General features: G+C 47.6%; 1 protein-coding gene across 2 annotated transcripts in view; it reads right to left on the bottom strand.

Moving 5' to 3' along the window:
- Positions 1-14,931: 14,931 nt before the first annotated feature.
- The window catches only part of CORO2B (coronin 2B), a 359,010-nt gene continuing 357,134 nt past the window's right edge, over positions 14,932-16,807 (bottom strand). For both annotated transcript variants that reach the window (XM_078683011.1, XM_078683012.1), the window contains exon 12: positions 14,932-16,478. In XM_078683011.1, coding sequence (XP_078539137.1) covers positions 16,347-16,478 — 132 coding nt within the window. In that variant the 3' untranslated portion in view covers positions 14,932-16,346. The remainder of the gene's footprint in view (positions 16,479-16,807) is intronic.

Here is a 16,807-nt window from a genome sequence, read left to right on the forward strand (position 1 = left end):
TGACTCCATCGTCGACCTCGCCAGCACCCACGCACTCGCCTCCAGGGACTACATCCTCCTCGGGGACCTGAATTTTCACCTCGAGAACAACAACGACACCAACTCTGCCACCCTGATCGACAACCTTGGCCTCAGACAATTCGTCACCACACCCACCCACGCCGCCGGCCACACCCTGGACCCCATCTTCTCCACAGGCACCCACGTCGCCTTCGACCACACCATCGAACTCCACTGGACCGACCACCACTGCATCCATTTCACCTTCAACAAACCAACCACACACCACCACACCCAACAGCTACCTCGCCGCTGCTGGAGCAAAGTCACGAAGACCAGCTGATCACCACCCTCGCCCAAAACCCACCCACCGACCCTACCAACCCACACATCGCAGCCCGCAACTTCAGACAGTGGACCGGCGACTGCACCAATACCTTCGCCCCACTCAAGAAACCCTCCTACAACCATGCCAGCAAAAGAGCCACCAGGTTCACCGATGAGCTGCAGGCCTCCAAACGTGCATGCTGGAAACTGGAGAAGATATGGCTCCACGAACGCACTCTGGACAACCACGCAGCCCACAAGAACACCACCCGCAGACATCACCACCTCATCAGATTAGCCAAGAGATCCTCCTTCAAAGACCGCTTGGACAACAACGCACACGACAGCAAAGAGCTCTTCAGCATCATTAAAGGAACTCTCCAACCCCAGCGCCAACGACATACCGCCCTCACAAGAACTGTGCCACTCACTAGCCATCTTCTTCCACCGCTAGATCGCGGACATCCATGACAGCTTCAACACCATGACCGTCCCGACTACGCTAGACCCCACCTCCCCTGGGATTCATCCTCGACTCCTCCCTCTAAATGTCTAAACAGGTCAGCGCCGTCTCCTCCTCCTGCTACAACACTCTCCGCATGCTCCGCAGGATCTACAAGTGGATCCCGAGCGAAACAAGAAGAACGGTGACACAGGCCCTCGTCAGCAGCAGACTGGACTACGGCAACGCACTCTACGCAGGAATCCCAGCCAAACACCTACGATGACTACAATGCATCCAAAACGTATCAGCCCGACTGATCGTCAACGTCCCCTGCCCCAGCCACATTCACACCCCACCTGAGAGACCTACACTGACTCCCCGTCGACAAGAGGATCACCTTCAAGCTCCTCACCCACGCACACAAAGCACTCCACAACGTCGGACCAGCCTACCTTAACAGCAGACTCAGCTTCTACACCCCCACCCGCCAGCTCTGCCCTGCCAGCCTCGCCCCTGTCCCCCGCATCCAACGAACAACCTCCGGCGGCAGATCCTTCTCCTACCTCGCCGCCAAAACCTGAACACCCTCCCTACCCACCTACGGCAGACCCAGGACCTGCTCACCTTCAGAAGACTCCTCAAGACCTGGCTCTTCGAGCAGTAGCAGCACCCCCTCCCCTCAGCGCCTTGAGACCCTCACAGGTAAGTAGCGCGCTTTCCAAGTACTCTGATTGATTGATTGCACTAGCAGGATGCAGCAGGCCATCAGACCCAGGAGCAGGAGGGTCATCCTGACTGAAACTCGGGATAGAGGCTGAAAGATCAGAATCATAGCCTAAATATATCCCAGACTCGCTGCTCAGGAGGATAAACCCGAAACTGCGTCGAATCCAGAACCGCTCCGATGAAAGGGAGCTTCTGAGAGGGACTCAGCTGCGACTTCGGCACATTGATGGAGAACCCCAGCAAATGCAGGAGGTCGGCTGCAGTCTGAAGGTGGGTGACGACTGCCTGTGGCGAGCCAGCCTTCAACAACCAGTCGTCGAGGTAGGGGAAGACTGATACCCCGGACCTGCGCAGATGAGCTGCGACAACCGCCATCACTTTCGTGAACACCCGAGGGGCGCTGGTAAGGCGGAAGGGGAGCACAGTAAACTGAAAATGCTCCTGGCCTACTGTGAACCGCAGGTAACGCTGTTGGGCCGGCAGGACGGGGTTTGTGAAAATAACCTCCTGCAAGTCCAACGCTACCATCCAGTCTCCCGGGTCGATGGCAGCCAAGACCTGAGCCAGAGTCAGCATCTTGTACTTCTCCTTCCAGAGGAAGTGATTGACATTCCGGAGGTCCAGGATAGGACGCAGAACTCCTTTGTCCTTCTTGGGAACCAGAAAGTAGTGGGAATAACAACCACTCCCTACTTCTGGCCCAGGAACGCACTCAATGGCCCTCTTGGCCAAGAGGGTTGTGACTTCCTGCCGGAGAAGTGCCAAGTGTTCCCCCAACATGCGGTGATACTGAGGTGGCATGGCCGGGGGGGGGTGGACTGAAAAGGAAGGGAGTAACCTTGGCAGATTATCTGCAACATCCACTTATGCAATGTAATTTAGCACCAGTGGTGGAGGTGGTGGCGGATCCTGCCACCCACCGGTGTGGGGTGCTCCCTGAAGCTCGGATTAGGAAGGCTTAGAAGCAGAAGCAGCGGGGTTGGAAGTGGACTGACCCACGCGCTGGTTACCAGACCCGTCCCTGCGGAATCCTTGACCGCACTGAGGCTGGTTCTGTACAGGCTTGCTGGAAGAGCGTGCCTGGGTGCCCCTTCCCTGGCTACGAAAGGAACAAAACCCAGGTGTGGCAGGGTTTTTTCTTAGTGAAAAGACCCAAAGACTTGGCCGTGGCCCGAGAGTCTTCGAAACGCTCCAGGGCATTGTGGGCCTTATCGCCAAAGAGGCGGAAGCCATCAAAGGGCATGTCCATGAGCGAGCTCTGGACATCGGATGAAAACCCAGTGGAACGCAACCAGGCGTGGCGACGCAACGCCAGTCGTGGAAATTGCCCTGCCCAACGAATCAGCGGTGTCCAAACCACATCTGATGGCAAACTTTGCCGCATCCGTGCCCTCCGCAATCGCTTGGGAAAGGACAGCCTGGACCTCCTCAGAACACTGAGGCAAGACCTAAGCTACCGAATTCCACACTGCATGGGAGTAACGGCCCAATAAGCAGGCGGTGTCAACTGACCACAACCCCAAGCTAGCTGAGGAGAACAACCTCTTGCCAAATTGGTCTAGCCTTTTAGAGTCCTTATCCGGTGGAGCCGTGGGAAAGGCATTCTGCGACGTAGAGGCCTGAATGACCAGACTCTCCGGCGTGGGGTGAGTGGTCAAGAAGGCGGGGTCACAAGGCGCCGGGTGATGACGCCTGGCGACGTTTTTATCCACCGGCGCCCCCGAGGCCGGTCGCAACCAAGTGCCCAAGAGGACTTTGGTGAGAGCCTCATTGAAAGGGAGCAGCGGCTCTGACGACGTAGACGCCGTCTGGATCACCTCTGTAAGGAGGTTGGTCCTAAGGGCCACCGTAGGGAGGTCGAGATGAAGAGCCTCCGTAGCCCGATGCAGCACCATGGTATAGCACCCTCCTCCATAGTAGGTTGGAGGAGAGGCAAACCCCGGGTCAGAAGACACATCAAGCTCGCCCGTATCTTGAAAGTCATCCACCCAATCCTGCTCGGAGTCACATTGCTGGGCAAGGGGGTCCTCGGAGCCGTCCCAGTCATCGTCTGGCTCCGGAGTAGAGGGAGCCGGCTGCGGCGGCACAGCCAGAGCCGGAGAGAGGGCAAGCGGCGCCGGGAACGGTGCTGTAAACGGCACCGGTCGGGGCCAAGCCGGAGCCGTATCCCAATGCGGATCCCAGGTCGGAACGAAATGGTCTGAGAGGCAGGGGTGGGATAAACGGCACCCAGTGCGGCGTCTGTGGCGGAGCCAAGGGTGGTGCCGGAGGCAAGGGCAGCGCCTGGGCCGGAGCCAGCGGCGCTGCACCTCGTGGCGCCGGAGCTGGCGGTGCAAGATTCTGTGGTGCCGGTGGCGGAGCCGCTGGGCCCACAGGATCTGAACACGGGACCCGAAGGCCCGCTGGCGGAGGCCCAGGGCCTAAAAAAGCAGTCCATGGCAGCAAGAAACTCTTGCATCTGTTCGGGAGTCACCGACGGACCCGGGTATAGCAGGTAGGCCGCGGGACTCCCCGGATCCAGAGAAGCGGCAGGGTCAGAGCCCCTGTCCCCCTTCAGGGATCGGTGGGGGGGGATGTAGGAGAGCGAACACGCTTCTTCAACTTCTTTTTATGGCATCGCTTACCGGAATCTGAATGGGAAGACTTGGGAGTCCGAGGAGCGATGGCTCCGGTCCCGGGAGCGGCCTCTAGACCCGGAGCGGCAGAGAGAGGAGTGCCGGACCTCCAGCAACTTCCTGCGCCGCTCCCTCAAGGCCTTCAGGGCCATGGCTCGACAGTCTTGACAGTCCCGGGAGTCATGATCGGTCTCCAGGCAGTAGAGGCACACATCGTAGGGGCCCGCCACCGACATATTACGGAGGCACGACCTACAAGACTTAAATACGGACATCCCTACGTGCACCGGGATATGAGAGGAGGAGACAAAAGACTCACAAATGTAGTTAAAAATGACTGAAGTACGTGCTCAATCCGGATCAGCGCTTTCGGCGCGGAAAAAGAAAACTGATGTCAGCGCGCATGGGTGGCGCCTAAGTAGTCTCTGTGACGTCATCTCGGCGCTCACGACGCCAGTGACAGGCGCAGAGCGGCACAACGCCACCAACTGACGCACAGGGGTACTACTTTGTAAAACTTTCCGGATCCAGTCTGACGCCTGGGGATTATTCTAAGGTAAGGAATCTATCACTAACGTGTCTCTTTCAGATATACAGATTCTGCTGACGGGCGGCAGGAGAAGAGGGGAAGTGGGAACCCTTCTCTCAGCTGACTCCCGAGGCTGAGTGAAGTCATCACTCACATAGCGAGGTAATGTTTAATAATGGAATGAATGGGCTGTTTTATTATGTTTGTGTGCCTGTTTTATGATCTGGAGGGCTGGTTTACTGTTTATTTCTCTAATACTACCGCAAACATTGCCTGCAGCACGTAAAGTGCATGCAATCTTCCATACCTTGCAATACATGTGTATGTTCTTGGACTTTGATGCTTATGGGTGTACAGAGCTGGCCTCGAGTGGCTGTCCAATTTGCAGGCAATTCTACTGATTATGCAGCAGTGATGCACTGTTGTGCCTAGTTATGATTTTGAAATATTTTTTTCAGCAGTTTATTATTATTTTCAACTTAGTTAACACTGCTATTTCTTACAACTTTTGGCTTTTAATATTTTTGTAGAGCAAATACATTGGAAATGGATGCATGTGACTGATGTTTTGTTGTGAGAAATAGTTAAGGAATGTATTTGGGAGATGATGTATTCAGACGTGTGCGCTTTTTTCAATAAAAGCCACAATTTATTTATTTTGAAAGTTTTATATAGCGCTAACTTGACCACTGAGGGTATCAGAGCGCTTTACAGATTATGCATCACCAGGTAAAAAGCATACAAAACCGAATAACCTAAACGACAAATACAAAGTCTAAATTGTCCAACAATCTAGTGGAGGCACAGGAAAGCACATCATAAACAACAGAGGGTGAAAAAAGATCACAGTCTAGAATTGTCTGGCCAACTGATTAACAGGTGGCTGGGGAACAGAACAACAGGTATGAACCCCGAATAAGAGGAAGCTGCCAGGCTAAGGCAGACATTTCTTCATCAGTAATCCTTTGACTTCTTTTTTTAAGACAGTAGACGGGTTCACCCTGACTTCAGTGGGAAGGGAGTTCCATATCCTCGGAGCCATCCCTGAGAACGCTCGGTTATAGGCCTTATTTTTTGGTTGAATTTTTGTGGTTTAAGCAAAAGGGAGCTGTAACTGGAGGCTCTAGAACCACAGGAGAGTTCCAGTTTCGGCGCAAGGTACAACAGCGTCTTGAAGTGGATGGCTTGGTGAGCCATGCATGCAATTTTTAGCTGTATCCCAGCTTCATATGGCAGCCAATTCAGTTTCTGCAAGTCCGGGGAGATGTGGTGGTATTTTGTAGTGCCAGTTAAGAGCCTCGCAGCGGAGTTGCGGGTGGCCCTAAGAGGAGCCGACCTAACTCTGGGCAGGCCACAAAGTGTTGCACTACCATAGTCCAGCTTTGAGATCACCAATGCTTGAACTGCAACCTTTAGATCATGAGCAAGTAAGCTGAGTTGGAAGTTTGCTCCTTTGGTGAGAGAACTGATGTGCTTCTGCATGTTCAGGCTTTTGTCTAGAATGATGCCCAGAGATGATGCCGAATCTACCAGGTGCGGTCTGCAGTTAGGGGCAGTCAGCTGATTCAACCATTGCTCCATGACGAGATATTGGTTGTGGGTTGAGATCAGTAGGAATTTCGTTTTAAGAGCATTTAGTTTCCAGTGATTGCATGTTAGCTATCTTTGTGTTTCCAGCAGGACTGAATTGAGGGACTGGATGTCTTCGGGGGAGGCGATCTTCAGGTATAGTTGGGTATCGTACGCATACATATGATAGCGAATGCTGGATGATTTTAAGATTTCTGTCAGAGGCTCCATAAACACGTTAAAGAGCGTGGGGGACAATGCTGACTCTTGTGGCACCCCCAAGGTGACTGGAGCAGGATGGGACAAGGATTGGTTCACCTTGAAGCTTTGGGATCTGTTCTGAAGGAAGGATGAGAACCAGCTTAATACCGGCTTAGACAGCCCCATCTTGTGCCCTAAGAGGCCAATTAGGTGATCATGTTTGACAGTATCAAATGCTGACGAAAGGTCCAGAATGATCAGTAAGCACGACTCATTGTGATCCAGCATTCTAAGCGCATCATTATATAAAAAAAAAATGTATAACGCGCTCAGTTACCCAGGGGCATCCCGGCGCTGTAAGGAACGAGAAGGGAAAGCACAAGCTCAGTCACTACACCGGAAACAAATGAGTCTTCAAGAGCTTCCTAAAGTGCAGAATGTTGGGCTCTGAACAAATCTTAAAGGGCAGGAGTTCCACAGTGCCGCCACTTGCACCGAAAAACGCCGGCCCCCAGAGCGAGCTCTTTTTACTCTGGCTGACTGCAGAAGATGTCTTTGGTCCGAACGCAGTGGGCGTGTGGGCTTGTAGGGGCGTGCCATAATGGACAGGATAGAGGGGCCCCTACCATGCAAGATTTTATGAGCCGTGCATAACGCTTTGAATTTCACCCGCTCTTTAACGGGGAGCCAGTGAAGCGTTTTCAGGGCCGGGGCAGCTGAGTGTCTTTTAGGAACCTCCATCAGCACTCTAGCGGCTGCATTCTGCACCTGTTGAAGGATTTTAAAAGTCGCTTCGGGAGCACCGAGAAACAGCGCATTCCCGTAGTCAAGCCTCGACAAGATTAAACCACGAATCAGGAGCTTCCTAGATGGATTAGGGAGCAGTGGTAGCACCTTGCGAGCTGACCGCAACAGACCAAAACACACCCCCGCGGTCTTCCTGGCGTGCGTCCTGAAGGACAGATCTTCCTCCAACCAAAATCCCAAGCTCTTGATCTCCTTCTTGGGAGATGGTGGGTCACCCAGAGACCGGGGCCAACAGCTAGCGATGAGTGAGGGACTAGATTTGCCCAGCAGCATAAGCTCAGTTTTCTCTCCGTTGAGCTTAAGGACAGAGTGGGACATCCAACGATGGACATTGGCAAGGCAGTCATGAAGAACTTCAGGTTGTTCCGTCAGCTGGGTGAGGCCTACAACCAGCTGAGTATCATCAGCATAGCTGATGATCTTCACTCCTGAAGGGGAGACCACTCTTTCAAGAGGAGTCATATAAATATTAAATAAGGTAGGGCTCAAAGATGAGCCCTGAGGGACTCCACATTGAAGAGGGAACAAGGTCGACTGCTCTGCCCCTTCCCAGACTTGATAGAAGCGGTTGGAGAGGAAGGATTCGAGCCATTTCAAGGCCATCCCTGTCACACCCACCTCTGACAGACGTTGGAGGAGCACCTGGTGACTTACGGTGTCAAAGGCAGCACTCAAGTCCAGGAGGATCACTGCCACTGACCCCCTGTATCAAGAATGCTCCTTGCTTCCTCCACCACTGCCAATAAGGCTGTGTCCTTCCCCTGACCAGGGCGAAAGCCCGTCTGGGAGTCTCCCAGCAGATGATGGGATTCTAGATGATAAGAGAGCTGGCGGTTAACCATCTTTTCTGCGACTTTTGAGAAGCCGGGCAAAAGTGAGATAGGCCTGAAATTGGCCAAATTTGAGGAGTCTAATCCTGTTTTTTTCAATAGTGCTTTGACAACTGCCTTTTTCCATCTCTGAGGCACCGTGCCCTGGGAGAGTGAAAGGTTAAAGAGGTCAGTAAGCGGAGTGGACAGAGTGTTTGCCACTTGTTTGAGATATTTCATAGGCACTGGGTCACTAGGAGACCCACTCTTCATCCCTTTCAGGACTTTTTACGACCTCCTCCTCCGAAAAAGGGTCGAAAGAGGACAGCTCAGCGGGGCATATTACTGGGCTAAAGTCCATCTCCGGGATCTGAGAGGTCGCAGGCAACGAAGACAAAATCTTCTCTATTTTCGAATGAAAAAAGTCAGCCAGCTCTTCACATTTTTCTTGAGGATTGTCGTGCACAACTGAAGGAACCGGAGCCTTCAGGAGTTCCTTAAAATTTTTAAAGGATTCCCCTGGTGAGTTACTTGCCCTCTCGATCCTATCGCTGAAAAAGTTCCTTTTGGCGTCTTTCAAAGCGACTTTATACTTCCTCATCGATATCTTGTAGTCTTCCCGACTTTCTTCCGTCGCTCTCTCCTCCATGCCCGTTCTGATCTTTTACACGATGTGCGTTAGTGCAGACTCTGTACTATGACCTAGGCGGAACCAGATTGTCATCACATTGACCATTTCCAACTCCTGGATCAATGCCAAAGTTGGGCAAGCACACATTTCTCCAAGAGTTTTGCCAAGGTGGGGATGTTAGTGATTAGGCGAAAGTTTAGTAGGTCTGTGGGATACGCATTTGGTTTCTTTAGGATCGGGGTGACTTGACCTGCTTTAAGGCAATCCAGAATAGCCCCTAGCATAAGAGAAGCATTGACAATTGTCGTCCAAAGAGTTAGTAAGGCGGATATCACTTCCGGGAACAAGTTTGATGGTAGGGGGTCGTTGTAATGATTGGAAGGTTTCAAGGTCACCAGCATTTTGTGTATAGTGTATTCATCCACGGTTCAGAACAGATTCCAGGATGCATTGTTTTTGAGTCGGTAGGGCTGTGAGAGTTCAGTGATAAACGACTCTCAGGGACAAATGGTGATCAGCGGCCCACTCAAGATGTGATCATGGACCAAGCGTAGTTCAGATTCGATCTTAATAGTCTTCTCCATGAAGAAAACAGCAAATTCTTCACAGTTCGGCAATGTCCCTTGACCCGGGGCCGAGAGGTTAGAATTAATATTAGATTAGGACTTGATGATTTCAAACTATTTTTTTTTACTTTTTTGCTTGGTCTAGTTGAGTTCTGAAGTAGGTAGCCGTTGAGCATCTGATGCATTTGTTGTATATGGTTCGCAAGGATCTCAGTAGACCAAGATGTTCAAGGGAGGGATATGATCGCCACTTCCTTTCTGCAAGTCTTAAATTCCTTTTTTCTGCATTAAGAATATCATTGAACCATGGTTTGGAGAGCTTAGCAGACACTCTTTTAAGCTGAAGTGCTGCCACTGTGTAAAGTCCCTTAAGCATTGCATGGTTATAGTGGGACGTCAGGTCATGAACATCATAAATGTTCAAAGGGGGCGGCAAGATGTTATCACAGATCTCCGTCAGGTCTTGCGCGTTGATGTTCCGTAAACATCTTTTTAACTGTTTTGGGTTCTTAGGTTGGGATCTGCTTGCTCTTACTGATTCAAGGACGAGGAAGGTGATGCAATAGTGGTCAGTCAGTCACAAGGGGGGATCGCCTCCAAGCTGAAGGATTTGGGCTTACCAATGACAAGATCTAATGCCTAGGTAAGACAGGACTGTCGCTGTGTATGACTTATTTATTACAGAAGGAATTGTGTTTTCATAGTAAAGCTTTTGTGGTGGACGTTGAACTTTACACTGTCCACTAATGTTTTTATTTTATGTTAGATTTGTGACAAATAAAAATACACGTCCGGTTTAGTCCAACACAATGTCCCTAGACAATGCTTACTATGGTACAGGTGGACTTTACTAGAAGTGTTCAGCCTCCCCCTTTCAATAATAATATTAATGAACTGAGAGGCAACTCAGTTGTCTGGTGCACCCTATATTTGGTCTAAATTCTTATTGCTTTTTCAATTTTTTGGGGGCAAAATTAGCTTAAAATCCACTATTTGCTCCATTTTTCTTTCAAAATGTTCTCAGAGAAAGAACCACCTCACCCCAATCCTGACTTACGTCAGTTGGGCTCACTTGTGAAGTCAAACTTGCCCTTAATTTTTACGCACCACCATTTTTAAAAGTCACCAGCTACCGCTGCAGTCAGGCCCGTTGGGACAGCCACTTTGTTTGGTCCTGCAGGACTTTCTAGTGTGAAACAGTTTTGCAGACTGACCTCCAGGGAGGTATTGCTTGGGTATCTAGTCGAAGGTAAAAATTCTGCAGCTATAAGTCTATTAGATGAACAAGTTACTTACCTTCATTAACGCCTTATCCATCTAGTTGCAGATTGCTTATCTGCCCACCCATCATTCCTGCTCTGCGAACAGATTACTAGGGACAGGTATGTTCCCCTTTCAAGGCCCTAGGTTTCCACACCAGTGGTCAGGGTTCACTGTGATTCTGCGCTCTTTGTGTGGAAAGTCACAAAAAGGAACTGATGTCAGCGTGCTGGTGTGGCGCCTATGTAGGCACTGTGTACTTCATTTTCATTGCGGACAACGCCAATGCCACATGGAGCAAAACAATGCCACCTCCCAGCAACCAGGGGTTCTGCTCACAAAAAAATGTCTGGATCCAGTTTGAAGCCTCGGGAGGATCCTAAATTAAAAAAACAACATCTAGTCTTGTTGGGTTTAGGTTCTGGTATCCGAATCAAAATGTGGGGATGAGAATGTTATGTTACAAAAACAGACCAGCAATTGGAGCGGTTTCCTCTGCTTGGTCATTCGCTTTACCTGTACTTGCTGTAACCTGCATTAAACTTATCTTGGAACTTACCTTCTTGGCCTATTTGGTACACCATCTTACTGCCGACGAGGATGGGATAGTGAGGGGGGTGGACCACTGCGACGACAGACCAAGGCATTCCTGGACTTTGAGGAGGACAACAGCAAAATAAAACAAACAATTTTGTTTGCTATTGCCGATTGGTGAAGCGCAGTGGAGGAAGGATTGTCCCTGAATCGAAGTGATTCCTGCCATCTCCTGAAGGCATTTTGAGGCACTTTTGTGAGCATTTCAGTGTGGTTGCTCTGCGCGAGGCTTGATCAGCTCTCACATTCCATGCGCAGGCATGTTCACTGCTTATCGGAGCTCTTGCAGGCGTGCACGCAGCCATAATACATCTCAAGCCTTGAAGGGTGCTGAGAGTACCTATTCCGTCATTGAGCATGAAGCTCTGGCCTGTTGGTAGGGGGTTAACCATTTTAGGAACTTCATATGGGGTGTGGAATTCACCATTAGAGTAGACCACAAGCCATTAATCAGCCTCTTCACAACCAAGGGATCTTGTAATGCGAAAAACGTATCGCCGAATGGCAATTTAGACTGCATGAATTCCAGTATTAAGTGGAATATATTCTGGGTGTGTGGAACATATTTGCAGACTGTTTGTCCCGTTTGCCATTGAGTGATGGTGAGAGGGCAGTTAATGAAGGCGGAAAAGATTTTAGTATGGTGGGTGTGATTCGCAGTTTTATGAATTAGTGCATTTCAGAGTATGAATGGAGGTCTGCTCTGGGTACAAAAATGTATAGGATGTCAGGAGTCTGATTGGCAAAGATTGGCCCAGGGACAAGTCTTTTGTGCATGTTGATGCCTACAAGCATGTGTTTTCTGAGTTAAATGTTTCAGATGGAAAAGTTAGACGAGGAGATATGCTGATCGTACCCAGTGGTATCCGTGGCAAGGCGTTGGAGCTGGCACATGAAGGCCATGTAGGGATGAGGGCTATGTAAAGGAGGATTAGGCATACATTTTGGTGGCTGAGCTTGGACATGGCGGTGGAGCATTTTTTGAGGGAGTGTGTGACATGTACCATCAGTGACAAATCGCAAGTGACTATACCCAGTCTGGTGGAAGCTGTATCTGTTCCAGACAGAGCTTGGTCCAAATTGGGAATGGATATCATAGTGCCTTATCAATGTTATGAAAGAGAGCTGTAGGCATGGAGTTATACTTGTTGATTATTTTTCACACTGCCCTGAAGTGAAATTTGTATGATCAGCAAATTCCTCAGAAGTCATTGGATGTTCGCAAAGCTTTCTTTAGAGAGGAGGGGCTTTGGGTGAGGTGGTGACAGACAATTGAGTTCAATTTACGCCTTGTGATTTTAAAGAATTTTTGTCTCATTGGGGCGTGAAATAAACCAAAACGGCATTGTACCATCCTTGCAGCAATGGCCTTGTAGAAAGATGTAAGAGGGTCATCAAGGACAACATCCAGTTGTCCATTGCCAGCGGGTTGGATTGGAGGAAAGAAATTAAAGATTTACTATGGGGGTTTCACAGCACTCCGAACGCGGTCCATTCCCCCTTCTCCAAGGCCGTGAACCTGTGACTAAGTTGGCTTGTCCATAGATGGAGTACTCCATGGTGGAGAGGAATTTATCATCTGTAAAGCTGAAGCGTGAAATGTCACAAAGCAGGTATGCTGATAATTTGAAACTGGTGATGGCACATACCTTGTTTATTAAACCAGGTGATATGATCCAGATTCGACTGCCTGGTATTGGGATCAAAGGTCGGTCCAGGTTCTCCCAATCAAAGAAAGACATTAGAGTCAAGGATCGAGTAGTCATGTTGGAGGATAACAAGCGGAACAAGGAGAGGATGTCTCTTTAGTGGGGAGGTAATGCACGTGTGGTATGTGACGGTGCAGTCTGTGCTGAACAGAGGTCATGCAGTGTACGTTTATTAAGGCCACCCTGTGAGAAGAGGCCACCCACAAGGTTTCGTGGCTATGTGTAACACACTTATTTTTATAGCTAGATGTGGGATATTCATCACAACGTTTCTGGCATATATCTTTGGGAAATAAAGTTTTTATTTATGCTTTATTTTGTTTAGTCTTGCTTTGGGAAAAAGTTGTAAGAGGGTATATGTGTTGGGTTTGGATTCTGATATCAGAATGAGAAAGTGGGGATGAAAATTAGTTGGAAGAAAACAGACCGGCACTTGTAGCTGTTTCTGCAGCTCGGTCGGTCGCTTTACCCGTACGTGCTGCAACTTGCATTCAACTTATCCTAGAATTTACCATCCTGGTCAGTGTGGTAAAACCTCATACGTCACTACCAGATAAGGTGTTACCAAAGGTAAGTAATTTGTTCATCAAATGGTGCGTTTTCCTATGAATGTTAAATTCCACGGCCTGTTGGATGAATTGCACTAGGGAATATACTGGAAGAGGGGTATTTTTCCAGAAGCGAGTGGTGATTCTTTTTGCTTTTCAGTTGTCTTCCTGGAGTCCCTTTAGAATCAGGGAGAAGATCATGAGATGTACTGCCAACTTGGATGAGGAATAGTGTTGGAGAGGCTGGCGAGTTATGGTAATTAGAAGGTAGGATTAAGCAATTAACAGTGGTCAACGTGTACATTTTATCTTACATTCAACTTATCTTAGAACTTACCATCCAGGTCAGTGTGGTAAAACCTCATATGTCTATACCAGATAAGGTATTACAGAAGGAAAGTAATTTGTTCATCAAATGGTGTGTTTTCCTATGACTGTTAAATCCTCTAGCCTCTTGGATGAATTGCACTATGGAATATACTGGAAGAGGGGTATTTTGCCAGAAGGGAGTGGTGATTCTGTGTGCTTTTCAGTTGTCTTCCTGCAGTCCCTTTAGAATCATGGAGAAGATCATGAGATGTACTGCCAACTTGTATGAGGAATAGTGTTGAAGAGAAGCTGGATAGTTATGGTAATTAGAAGGTAGGATTAAGCAATTAACAGTGGTCAACGTGTACATTTTATCTTGCATTCACCTTATCTTAGAACTTACCATCCAGGTCAGTGTGGTAAAACCTCATATGTCTATACCAGATAAGGTATTACCGAAGGAAAGTACTTTGTTCATCAAATGGTGCATTTTCCTATGAATGTTAAATCCTCTAGCCTCTTGGATGAATTGCACTATGGAATATACTGGAAGAGGGGTATTTTGTCAGAAGGGAGTGGTGATTTTGTGTGCTTTTCAGTTGTCTTCCTGCAGTCCCTTTAGAATCATGGAGAAGATCATGAGATGTACTGCCAACTTGTATGAGGAATAGTGTTGAAGAGAAGCTGGATAGTTATGGTAATTAAAAGGTAGAATTAAGCAATTAACAGTGGTCAACGTGTACATTTTATCTCCTGGCAGGATTATATTTTGCTTGTATTCAAAATTATAAAGTGGCAATATATATTATATTGAAGTAATCTAGCATGAGCAGGTCGTAAAACTGTTTTAATGTTCATATTAATTAAGCAGATTTTTCAAATTAAGCAAATTTAATAGGTTTAGGTCCCAAGCTGAAATCTCTATTTTAGACTTAAAACTATTGTTTAGTTAATTGTTCCCTTAATTTCTTTTGTTTAAGCCCGATTAAATGGCTCTAATATTTCAGACGCAAAGTTTTTTTAGTTTTTAATTAGAAATAAGAAACATAGTTTTTGTAAATGTATTAACAATAATTTTTAAACCAACATATACATTTTTATTTACAATAGAAATGCGCCATGAATGATTTCTGAACCCTCAGTCATTTTGATTAATATTTCATACAAAATATGATTATCATGTAATCTAAACAACATTTTAAAATGTTAATTAATAATCCTCTGTGCAACTCTTCTTGTATGAACCAGACTGCCGGTTATGAAATACAGAAAATCTCAGCCATATAGAATCTTTCATTTACCATTTTATTTTGTAAAAAACGAGGTATTATACATTCACACATTTTTTTTGTTAATTTTCTCTGTCAAACACTTTTCACCTTATTGAACAAAATGTTTAGCCTGCTTAGAAGTATGATAGATGGAGCATATTAGTGCATTAAGCCCTTACTTGACGGACATGCGGATAACTGAATTAGAATTTCCAATATTTAGCAGCTAATGACGAGTCTTACTTTGCATAGGACAAGAATCTTACACTCATTGTTCACACGCTGCAGCACAACATTTGAAATATCACTTTATAAAAGGATAATGTTCTGAGCAAGTCAGAAGGTGGGGCATGTGTGGTCAAAGGAAATAGCTCCAAATGTTTGGTTTTCTCAGCATTAGCGACTAGGTCCCCCATACAAATTATTCATCACCCCATTTTCAGTGTGACAAGAAGCAGTGTGGAAGATGAGAACTAGGATGCACGAAGGTGCTCCCAAGAGAAAAAGATGGGGGATAGAAAGAAAGATGAAGAGAAAAAAAAGAGATGATAGGATGTAGGTGAGGGAAGGAGGCTGTAGGAAAAATAAGAAGTAGACAGATAGAAAAAAAGACAGAAAGAAAGAGAAAAGGAGATATGGAGAGAGAGAATGAGGGAGAAAACGAGCTAGAGTGAAAGAGTGAGGAGAGATGAAGAGATGGAGAGAGAGAGAGAGACCCTTTAAGGAGATGCAGAAATGGTGGACAAGTGGCTAAGGAGTCCATAAAAGTAGAGAGGGCGTGAAATATGGGGATTGATTCAATGTAGAAGTTGGCTCGACTGCTGTGAAATCCAAAACGTCTCCAATTGACCTGTGTCTCTGAAATGCCATTAGATCCTAGGCAGAGTCAGACACGTGCTGGGCTGTGCCCAGCCAATCAGCATCCGCACAGCTACTGGCTTGTGCACCTCTTACTCTATAATTGTTCTCCTAGCCATTGACTTGACATTCAGTGACACACATTAATTATGCAGCGAAGCACTGTGTTATGATACATGGGCATTCTAGCTCTTGAGCCCACTCTTGGCTGTCCAACACACATACAGATTCCCTCGTCAGAGGCTATTTCAGGGATTTGCTGGCACATGCCCCATATGGCTTGAATAGGATCCATAGCATCTCGATCCAAAACGCTGCTCCTTTTCCTGTGCTTGGAGCTACGCGTCCAGATTGCCCTCGACACAAATGTATCCTTCTTACTGCAGGCACAGGCGCTTATCGAAGCTTTTGAGTGCTACAGAAGCCCAGTCTGGACTTTGCACCCAACGAGTATACTGACTCTTGGCCAGGTCACACAACTTCTGGCTCCTACTCTGGGGTCAGTGCATACAGTTAAATTAATTGGCGAGTAAGAGTGCAGAAGGCTTATTTACAAAATGACCCATTGCGACTCAGTTACTTTTGGGGCAGTTCCGTAGGTTTTTCAGCTCGAGCTCCAGTTGTCGAATTCGCACATCTTTCTGGTTGAGGTCTTCTTTTAGCCGTCGGATCTCATCCTGCTGCCGGAAGAACATTCTGAGAAGCTGAAATAGAAAATGGGAAATGTGTGTCAGCTATGCTCAGGCTATCTTGGGAATTATGACATCAATACATCTTCATTCATTGCCCATTCTTCCAACTGGTGTTTAGAGAGGTTCGAGATTCGGTGTTAGTAAATTTAGAGGATAGAACCTTTTCTGGTCATATTGGTAATTTTATAGCTATTAATGTAATAAAACTATATTGGTGCTGGGGTTATCCGGGAGTGTTAATGGCATAGGTCCGGGCATCCTGAACTTATCCACAGTGTATTAATCAATGAATCTAAGGGTCATCTCAGATGATCTGCTCACTGGCACTACTGAGCTCCAAC

This window comes from Lissotriton helveticus, chromosome 3_1 (assembly GCF_964261635.1).
Source record: "Lissotriton helveticus chromosome 3_1, aLisHel1.1, whole genome shotgun sequence".
Lineage (NCBI taxonomy): Eukaryota > Metazoa > Chordata > Amphibia > Caudata > Salamandridae > Lissotriton > Lissotriton helveticus.